The sequence below is a fragment of the Camelus ferus genome, chromosome 13 (assembly GCF_009834535.1).
Source record: "Camelus ferus isolate YT-003-E chromosome 13, BCGSAC_Cfer_1.0, whole genome shotgun sequence".
In the NCBI taxonomy this organism is placed as follows: domain Eukaryota; kingdom Metazoa; phylum Chordata; class Mammalia; order Artiodactyla; family Camelidae; genus Camelus; species Camelus ferus.
The window spans coordinates 8752437-8763239 of record NC_045708.1 but is presented as its reverse complement, the minus strand read 5'-3'; the positions used below and the strand labels follow the sequence as shown (position 1 = coordinate 8763239).

The 10803-nt window shown below is 48.1% G+C and overlaps 1 protein-coding gene across 2 annotated transcripts; it reads right to left on the bottom strand.

Moving 5' to 3' along the window:
• Nucleotides 1-417: 417 nt before the first annotated feature.
• On the bottom strand, nt 418-10496 carry C13H1orf158 (chromosome 13 C1orf158 homolog). Of its 2 annotated transcripts, XM_032494768.1 has the most exons (4): nt 10347-10496; nt 5387-5500; nt 1859-2036; nt 418-602 (listed from the first exon to the last, which is right to left on the bottom strand). In XM_032494768.1, the coding sequence occupies exons 1-4, from the start codon at nt 10458-10460 to the stop codon at nt 418-420; spliced, it is 591 nt and encodes a 196-aa protein (XP_032350659.1). In that variant the 5' UTR covers nt 10461-10496. The 2 variants fall into 2 exon arrangements, with proteins under 2 accessions (XP_032350659.1, XP_032350660.1); XM_032494769.1 differs by lacking the exon at nt 5387-5500.
• Between the last annotated feature and the right edge of the window lie 307 nt (nt 10497-10803).

Here is a 10803-nt window from a genome sequence, read left to right as displayed (position 1 = left end):
CAGCCTTCCTCTGTTCCCCCTTCCTCCTGTCTGTCAGTCATTCAACAAACATTACTCCTGGAGAGGACAGACTAAGCTGTGAGTCATGTCACCTCTCTGGGCCTCAGTTTCCCCTTGTGTGAAGTGAGGGAACTTAAGGGTCCCTCCCGCTTCTCGTGACATTCAGGTCTGTCTTCTACACATACATGACACTCCTTATGTCAAAGGCCTTTATTTGTGGGCTGGAAAAGAAAGGAATCTGTGGGTTTGGAGGAGGGGCTGGAATATAAAACACAGACCATGATTCCAGGGGCCCCTCAGATGGGCCAGATTTAAAACTCTGGGAGTCTGCAGCCTCCTGCTGTCTGGCAGATCTGATGGGGCGGTGGGTCTCCAGGTGATTCCACCTACGCTGCCGGGGAGGGCGGGTGGCCGTTCTCAGAAGCGCGGGACAGGCTGCAGGCGAGGAGGGGGCACTGGAATCGCATGCTCCCGCCGGGACAGAGCACCCGATGGAGGTCTGGGGAAGGAGGCAGTGTGAGTGCTCTCCCTCGGGGCCGCCTCGCGTGGGGCGAGCCATCTCCGCTTCAGCTGCTCAGAGAGTCCATAGTTTGTAGGGGGAGCTGCGGGACGAAGCGGGGTCCGGGGGAACAGGGTTTAGAGGAGGAGGCCAGCCCGGCAGGGCCAGGAGAAGGGGCGCAGAGGCTTTCCCAGGCTGCTGTGCCCGGGACCTGGGCTGGCAGCACATGGGAGGGAGGGGGAGGCTGGCCGAGAGTATTGCTTCTGCCAACCGCTGAGAGCCTCAGCGTGCGGCCTGCTCCCTGTGTCCCCAGGATGGGCCGGGCACTGGCAGAGCCTTGGGAGAGTGAGCCCCGTGACCTGATGGAAGGTGACCCCGTCAGCTCCTGGGTAACTTACTGTCCCACCCCAAAAGGGAAGGGAGGAGTGAGAGCTTGTGAGATTGATCTGGAGGAGAGACCCTTGCAAAAGGAATGCATTGTGACAAGCAGCTCACTCTCTGCCCTATCTACGTCCCTTGGCATCCACGGTTAGGACTGCAAAAAGTTGGAGCCAAAGGATGGCGGGTAGCTTGAAATGTAAATCGGATCAAGGCACTTGCTTTGTAAATCTGTTCAAAGTCTTGTTCTCGCGGGAAGAAAACTCACACCCCTTACGGCGGCCTGTGAGCCCCTACGGACTTCCTCTACCCCTGCCTTGCAGATTTTCCGCTTGCTCTCGCCTTCCCAGGAATGCTCTTCCCCCCAGTTCCTGCATGGCTCCCTTTTTCTCCACACAGCTGTCTCCTCGAGAAAGACCATCCCTGTCACTCCAGCCAAATGAGAATCAACACGCCTGCCTCACTTTCTCTCTGCTACACGTTTTCTTTTCTTCGGACCATATATCCTGGTCCAAGGTGATCATATTTACTAGATCTTAAGTCATCTCAGTTGTTAATGGTGTCTCCTCTGTCTTTCCACTGGGATATCAACTCCCCGAGGGCAGGAATTCCGCCCTCTTTTGTCACTGCTCTGTCCCCAGGTGCTACAATAGGGCATGTCACCCGGGGAACAATCAGTATTTATGGAATGGATGACGGATACGAGTGTGCAGCGACGTTGCTCCACACCACCTGTGCTCCAGGGAAACGTTGCTGCAGGTGACGGCTTCATCACAAAGCAGCATCTTCCACTGTCACAGGGAAGGGACAGGTGACCTGGAGGGTAAATAGGATGCACCCCTATCTTCTCATCCCGATGCTCTGCTGGAACCAGGGCCACCTGCAAGGGCCCTTCTGCACGAGGAGGGCACACCCCAGCCCTAGGTGGCTAAGGACCCCTCAGAACCCAATCCAAGGGGCAATCCCGAATTATAAAAATACCGAGAAGGGGGAAGTCAGATTTCTCTGGGAGCCACAGCAGCTGATGTCCATTCCAAGTGCGGAGCCGGGGCAGGTCCGGGTTATAGTTATGCCGGTTGTAATGGTCATCATACGTGCTGATCAGGTGGTGGTGCGAGGGCTCCTGGTGGTGGGTGATCAGGTGTTTGTACGGGAGCCCCTGGAAGGACAGACGCAGTGGACTTGTTACCAACTGGAGCACGGCATCCACCTGGCTGTGGATGGAGGCAGAGGCTGCCCGCCCTAGAGGTCTGATGGAGAGGGGGCTCCATAGGAATGTGGCCGCCTGAACCCTGAGGGCCACCAATGGGGGACACACCTGTCTGTCCCACTGCAACACAGCTCACCTTCAGACACACGTCCCAGCTCAGCTGCTGTCAGTTCTCTGTATGACTGGCCCCCAGCCTGTGCCAAGTCCCTAGAGTGAGCTATGAGGACACATTAAAATGAAAGTCAGGACACCCAGCTGAATAGGAAGTTGGAGCCATCTCATTGCACGCCCTGGTGATCTGAAATTACCCCCTTTGATTTGTCCCAAGTCTCATCCATCCAAGCGCCTATTTCCATGGCAAGTGGAAGATGCTGAATGCTGAGCCTGGCGTCTGCTCCTTCTGTTTCAGTCAGTTACTATGGGAAGAGTCAGCGAACGCTCCATAAATTGCCTTCTCCTGCAAAGGATTTATGGCTCCCTCAGCTGGAGGCTCAGAGAGTGATTTCTTTGGTGGGGAGTTATTTACAGGGGGGAAGAAAGCCATGTTCTCCTTACTCTGGGACGTTTGCCTGAATCAGTGCTTTGCCTAAGAAAATCCTCTCGGCCCTGGAGGGGAATCTAGGGGCCTGGGCTGATTTACAGGGGAGGATAATGTGGATTTCCATGCTCGTCCTCTTGTCTGGAGCAGACGGGGAGGTCTGTGTCTGCTGTGGTCTAAAAAGGCTGGCTGCACCCAATATTTCAAGTGGCGGTTCTGTAAATCAGTCAGATCACAATGCCAGAAGGAGACGAGGGTGGATGGGCGCAAATATTAAGCAGGGGTTCCCAAGATCCACATCACCGGGTGCCCGGAGTATACTTCCAAGGTCAGGGAAAGCAAGTTGGAGGGGTTCCCATCAACCAAGGGAAGTTCTAAGGAGGCAACGCGGCAGGGGTAAAGGAGAGAGGCCAAGGGGGATTTTCTTTCTGTTTCCCTTGATGTGGGGAACAGCTCTGCTTCCTTGACTACGTACACAGGATTTTTTTTTTTTTGATCGGGTATGGTGAGCTGACAGACGTAGAGACAACTGCCCCTGAAAGAAGAGCTTATTACTTACAAGTCCCAACAGGACGGGGCACACCGCATCAGGCAGGGCCACGTGGGAAGCACCAGGGCCGGTCAGGAGGCAGAGGGAGTGAAGGGAGAGCATGGCCCAGGGCTTTTGTTGTAGTTTCCAGCAGAGGAAAGGGCGAGGCAGGTGGCAAGTTCGAGAAGTGTAGGATGGCACAGTGCAGATACCTTCAGCAGGCTCTAGGCTATAGGGTGTCTCTGGGTGCACCTGGCCCTGGAGTGATTGAGGACAGGGGGAAATCGGCTTCCGGTGCATGAGCATTATTAGATAAAGGAGGCATTGGAGGGATGGACTCTTGATTGGTCGGTGTGCATCTGAAAGGCATGGTGGCAGGCAAGGTGGTGACTAGCCCTAGGAATTAGCCTAGCCCTGGGAAGGGCAGCCTCTCCAGGATTCGTAAGGCCCCTCAAATTTAAAAGCATCATAAAATACAGAAAATAAAAAACACGATTCATGCACTTGCCTAGGAGATAATAATGCCATCTACCCATGGGCAGTTTGAAGAGCAGAGGTCGTGTTTTCCTGAGAAGGGAGAAGAGAGAAGTGGGGCAGGAGATGGCAAAGGAGGCCATCCAAGCGGGGGAGCACAGGGTGAAGCACACGGAAGAGCTGACAGAAGTGAAACAGCCGTGTGGAAGAGATGCTGTGTCCAGGGTCCTCCGCACACAAGCGGGCTATTGGAACAGAGTCCCTAGGAACGAATATCTGATTGCTTGGTTCCATTTTGTGTGCGTGTTGGAGGAGATATCTTAATGTTTACCAGACTGTGCATATGTGTTTCATCAGGGTTTATGATGGGCAACAAAGGTCTACAAGAAAGGGCACCTAATGTATACTGAGACCTAGGCTAAATGCCTCATGTACATTGCTGGCTGGGGGCTGGCAGCCCCAGATTGTGGGTTCTAATTTTGACTTCCCTGTATCAAAATGCATTCGTGTTTTTAGTGTACACCAGTGCGAATGGTTGGCAGCCCCAGAGCATCAGCACGGTCCGAGGGATGCCAGTGTGGTCCAGGGATGCTAGCACAGAGCTGAAAATCTGACACTGTTTATCCTAACATGAATCCCCAAATGTAGAAGATGGAGAGTCAGCTCTGGTAGATGATGAAAAGGGACCTGAGGGGACTCCCTGCTTGTTTTCTCAATTTGCCAAGCAGCCCCCTGCTCAGTCCCTTACCAACAAGCCACGCAGCTTCAGACAGGACACTCACCACCCTTGGGCACCTTTTATCTGAAAATGAGGGCACTGAGCTGGACAGTCCCTTGGGTCCCTTCCAGCTCTAAAATGTTTCATCCTGACAGATGTCCGCCCCTCCTTCTGTGCCTCCCTGTCCCCACCGTGAAGTTAGGCAGAGGTGGGGTTAGTGGGACGGGAGGTGGGGGTGTACAGAAATCACCTGCACCTGCAGCAGGTGTCAAAAGCAGCAACTTCGGGGAACACTCGGAGCATGGCGGGGACAGGGCGCGTCTGTGCACCCCAGGGGTGGGCGCCTGTAGGCTTATTCCTCCCAGGCTGAGGCTGGTGGGCGGTACCCATGAGGTCTGGGGATGGGGAGGCTCTCTCTGCTGCTCCTGGCGTGGCCAGGATCTCTGAGCTTCTGGCACACTCTCCCCTAGGCTAATAAATGTCTCAAATGCCTGGTCTTGGGCGGGGGAGGCACGTTCTGAGGTTGCAGTGCCCCTGCTTTGGAGGCCTGGAGCACATCCACATGCACAAGCAGGCACCCAAGAGTGAGAGAGCGTTGAAAGGTCCTGAACTTCTCATACGAAAGAACGAGAAGCTTGGGCTTAGGTGATACAAACACCGTCTGTCTGGACATCACCACGACTTACGCTGGCAGCGCCTTGTGTGATTCCTGACTACATTCACCTTAAGCCAACGTTTACCTTTGTTTCCTGCATCCTTTGCCTGCATCCTGTTGGCAGAGTGTGGAGACACGGGAGAAGTGGTCCAGGAAAGTTCTGGGATACCTGACAAGGGGAACGCTACCAGCCTGAATTAGATGGACTTCTGCTCCATGAGTAAACAAGGGTAAATGAGATCGTCAGCCTTTCCGCTGGAGAGGGTATTAAAGAGACCGCTCTTGAGTTCCAGGAGGGAGCCGAGCCTAGAGACGTCTGGCTGTCAGTGGCTCCTGAGTCTTGGGAGGGACCCGGGCCAGAGCGTGGGGCTCGGAGCCCACTTACCTCAACTCTCCTCTTGCTGTACCACATGGAGATGCGGTCCGGTCTGTGGCCCGGGAAGGGGACGTACTCTTTTCTGTAAATGGACTGGGGTGTTTTCTCAGTGTCTTTCGTGAACTGGAAAAGACCAGATACTCAGGACAACTTCTGTGATGCCCCTTCTCAAACGTCTGCTGCATCCCCTCTGCTCCCAGCTGCTGGAAAGGGCATCCCGCACAACACAGGCTTACTAACACCCCGCCCCTGCCAGCACTTGGAAAGGAGTGTGCTCAGGGACTTAGTGCCCCTGCCCCTCCGAGACCCCTCGGGAAAGCCGACCTGGTCTCACCTGACCACATCTGCCCCGTCCCCTCTCTCATCTTCTCTCTCTCTGCTCCTCCCTCCTACTTGCCTCCTCCCTTTTTCTTCCTCCTTTGTTCCTAACTCTTCCCAACTCTCCTTTCTTTCCTCCATCACATTCTGGTTGATTCTGTTTAAAAAGTTTATTGTAGTAAAATGTGCATAATAAAATTGACCATTTTAACCATTTTTAAATGTACAGTTCGGTGGCATTCAAAGTACATTCTCATGGTTGTACCACCATCACCACCATCCATCTCCAGAAACTTATCATCATCTCAAACCTTGTCCCAATTAAGCAGCAACTCCCCATTCTCCGCTCCCTCAGGCCCTGGCAGCCACCATTCTAGTTTCTGTCTCTGTGAATTTGTCTACTCTAGGTACCTCAGATAAGTGGAAGTATATGATATACTATTTGACTTTTGGTGACTGGCTCATTTGACTTAGCATAGTGTCTTCAAGGTTCATCCATTGCCGTGTGTCATGATTTTCTTTCTTTTAAAGGCTGAATAATATTCCATCGTATGCATGTGCTCCATTTGGCTTATCTATTCATTGGTCATCGGGTTGCTGCTACATTTTAGCTAGTGCGCATAATGCTACTATGAACGTGAACATACAAGTGTCCCTCTTCAAGGTCCTGCTTTCATTCTGTCGGTGCATAAAATTTTTAATTTTGATGAAGTTCAATTTACCCATTTTTTTTCTCTTGTTGCCTGTGTCTTTGATGTCATAGCCAAGAAATCACGACCAGATTCAATGTCACGAAGCTTTTCTCATGTGTTTTCTTCTAAGACGTTTATAGTTTTATGTCTTACATCTGGGTCTTCAAACCTTTTTGAATTACTATTTGAATATGGTGTGAGGTAAGGGTCTGACTTATTTCACACAAATATGGTGTTAGTGGTGGGCTTTTCTTATATGACATTTGTTACGTTAAGTAACAATGAGGTAGAATTTACCAGTGATGCCGCCTAGTCGTGGTTTTATTTGGGGGAGGTTTTTGATTACTGATTCAATTTCTTCACTAGTTATAGTTCTATTCAGATTTTCTATTTCTTCATAACCCTCTCATCCAAATACACTTTCTTTGGCTCTTGTAACATTTGATGACTTAAAATCTTTTTTTAGGATATTAGTATAGACACCTCACTCTCTTTTGGTTACTACTTGCAGGGATATCTTTTTCTATTTATCATTTTCAACCTATGCATGTCCTTAGATTTAAAGATGGTCTCATAGATGGCATATAGGGGAATCCTGGATTTTTCCCCCCAATCTACCAGTCTGTGTCTTTCGATGAGTGTTTAATCTATTTATATTTCAAGTAATTTTTTGGTTGAACATTGAGCATTGGAAAAAACAATGATCTCATTTTGTTATTTATTTTTTGTATATTTTGCAGGGGTTTTGGTCTCTCATTTCCTCCATTACTGCCTTTCTTTGTGTTTACTTGTTTTTTTTTTTATAGTGACACATTTTTATTTCTTTCTTATTTCCTTTCATATATATTCTAGAGATATTTTCTTTGTAGCTATCATGGGGATTACACATAACATCTTAAATTTACAACAATCTATTTAAAATTGATACCAGCTTGACTTAACTTACTAATAAAAACACTCCTTTACAGCTCTGCCCTCTCCCATTTTATGTTATTGACATCACAATTCCATCTTGACATACTGCGTACCCATTAACATGGATTTATAATTATTTCTATGCATTTTTAATCCTGTAGAAAATAGTGGAATTATAAACCAAAACTGCAATAATAATGGTTTTTATATTTGCCTGTGTGTTTGTCTTTATCAGAGGTCTTTATATTTTCATATGGCTTCAAATTACTGTCTAGCATTGCTCCATTTCAACTTCAAGGATTCTCTGTAGCATTTCTCGTAGGGCAGATCCGGTGGTAATGAACTCCCTCAGCTTTTGTTTAATCTGGGGACATTTAAATTTCTCCATTTTTGAAGGACAGTTTTGCTGGCTAAAGTACTCTGAGTTGATAGTGGGGTGTATTTTCTGTCGTTTTTGAGCCCTTTAAGTATATCGCCCCACTGCCTTCTGACCTGCAACGTTTCTGCTGTGAAATCTAACGATAGTCTTATTAAGGCTTCCTTGTGTATGATGAGTCATTTTTCTCTTGCTGCTTCCAAGGGTCTCTCTTTGTATTTGTCTTTCAACAGTTTGATTATAATTGTCTCTGTGTGGGTCTCTTTGGGGATTTATCTTATTTGGACTTCATTAAGCGTCTTGGATTTGTAGATACATGTCTTTTCTTCCTGTCTGGGAAATTTTCGGCCATTATTTCTTCAAGTAATTTCTCTGCCCCTTTCTTTCTTTTTCCCCCCATAATCTGAATGCTGGTCAGTTTGATGATGTTGCATGAGTCCTTGGGCTCTGTTAACTTTTCTTCTTTCATATTTCTTTTGCTCCCTAGACTCAATAATTTCAAATAATCTGTCTTCAAGTCCTCTGATTCTTTCTTCTTTGTGTTCAAGTCCACTGCTGAATGCCTCTAGGGAATTTTTTCAGTTTAGTTACTGTATTTTTCAGCTCCATCATTTTTGTTTGGTTCCTTTGTATAATTTTTATCTTTCATTAATATTCTCATTTTGCTCATATACCATTTTCCTGACTTCCTTTGTTCCTTTGTCCACATTTTCTTTCAGCTCTTTAAGCACATTTAAGACAGTTGTTTTAAAGTTTTTGTCTGGTACTTCCGCTGCCTGTGTTTCTTCAGGGACCATTTGTGCCACTTTATTTTCTTCCTTGGAATAGGCCATGTTTTCCTGTTTCTTGGTATTCCTTGTCTTTTTTTTTTATTATTATTATTTTCAGCTGAACATTGAGCACTTGAAAAAACAACCATCTCTTCTAGTCTTTACAGACAGGTTCCATTCAAGGAAAGACCTCCACTAAAGTAGCAGGGCATGTTCTGAGCCTTGGAATCAGTCAGGTATGAAGGTTTAAGTTCTTCTCAGGACTTTCCTGAGCAGGAGCAACCATCCTGCCTAGCCCTCTGTGTGTGTGTGTGTGTGTGTGTGTGTGTGTGTGTGTGTGTGTCCCCGTCCCCATGTGTGTCCATGTGTGTGCTTTATATTTCTGCTGTATGCATGGCTGCTTTAAAATGCCTTAATTTTCTAAGGAATCTCTCCCCAGCTTCTTCTCAGGGACTTGGATGTTCTGTTGCATTCCTCTACCTGTAATTTCTTGCCCCAGACATTTGCAAATTTGTGGTCCCCTGGCAGCTTTCACTAGCTGTGACCACTGCTGCTTTCCACAGCTCTTCCTAGTCTGAAATGAACTATCTACTTCTCCCTGTCTGTGCTCTGAGAGAGCCAAAACAGAGACCAATCCCTCACGCAACTTACAGACAGATTACTCCACTCCCTTTGGGTTTGAGGGAGGGAACAAGGAGCTGGGCCACTGCTTCCCTCATGCTGCGCGATGCTGGGCTGGGGAGGGGATGGGGAAAGGGCAAGTAAAAACACTGGGGAACTTCCTACTATTTTGAACTTGGCTTTTTCTAAATTAGGCATTTGATTGTTTGCTTTAAACCTTTGTTTTCCAGAGTTCCTGTATCATTGTTTCTGTTAGGCTAGATTTGATTTTTAAGTGTTAACATGGAAAGACAAGGAACCTGGAGGTTCTTAATAGGCCATCTTTCTGACATCACACCAACTCTGCTCTCTTTATGCAATCTCCTCTAGGTGTAAGGCCCATAATATCCCTGGGTAGTACCTTACCTACAGGATTGTGGAGGGATTGCTCAGCCAGTCCTTCTTGCCCTTGAAACTTTCCTTACACACACCTGTTTCCCAGACAAAGCCAAGTACTGTCAGAGCTGACAATGGCCACAAGCCATGTCTGGCCAGAGGGGTAGTAAATGCTAATATTCCCCATGAAAACAGCCTTTTGCAGTTCTCAGAAGTCACCATCAACCTTCTCCACACTTACACCAAAGCTGCCAGTTCTATCTCAGCTTCTTTCCCTTGTCTATTTTCCAGGAAGACGTGAGGATGTCTAGATGTCTCTGTGGAAATTTAAGTGGGTCAGTCTTGATTGCCCCATATGAAGATACTCAATTTTAAGTATGCCAATCCAGGCAAAGTATTTTGTGACGGCCTGGAAAGTACATGGGAACATCAAAGGCCCATTTGTTCTATTTTGCAAGTGAAAACTGAAATGCACAGGCAGGGCAGGCTTGTGCAACAGGTGGCAGAGAGCAGCGGTTCACCCCCAGGCATCAACACAAGGAGTTTCCAGCCTGTCCTGGCAGGTAACACCTTCTGGGAAGGCCCAGCCCAGGGAGAGCAGACGGTCTTCAAATCAAGATGCAGCAGAAGTAGGGAACATCGGGTGCCTAGAAACACTCCACGGAATATATTGCTGTGAGGCACAACCATATTGACACCTGTCCTATGATGTTTTCAAGATGTAATAGGGATGTTGATGACTGCTTGAACATAACTCCCTACATATAGCACAGAGTCCCTAGTGCCACCTTCTTAAATTACAACCGTCTATGGCTCTTGATTTGGAAATAATAAAGCCCTCGTTCCTAACTCTCCCTGCCAGGTCCCCCTCTGAGCCCTCTGTCCACCTTCTCTTTTCTTACCTTCCTCCTCTCCTCCAGCCAGTTTCCAGTGAGCACTCTGGTTGAATACTTGGTCTCCACCTTCCAGCTTGGAGTGGAAAATGACTGTGGACTTACTGCAGTAGAAAACTGCATGGTAGGGATTTGCCCTGAATTTCTTTGCCTTGATACAGTTAGTTTAAGGTTTTGGGGGAAGGGAGATGTTATGAATCGCTGAGTTTGGGGTGCCTTTTTTTCTTTTCAGCAGTCCTTCTGAGTGCTGGTACCCTGCTAACTTTACAGAATAAAAAAGGGCCCTGAGAGTCCGCTTTCAGCCTCCTGGGAGAGGTGCCGTGATCTTGGATTCCCTACTGTTGACTGTCTCCATGGTGATAGACTCTGAGTAGAAGTACTTTCCTTAAGGGAGCAGCTGATTCTTCAGGAGCAAAACTGATGCCACAAAAGCAAATCAAACCAGCGGCACCCTCCACAAACTCAG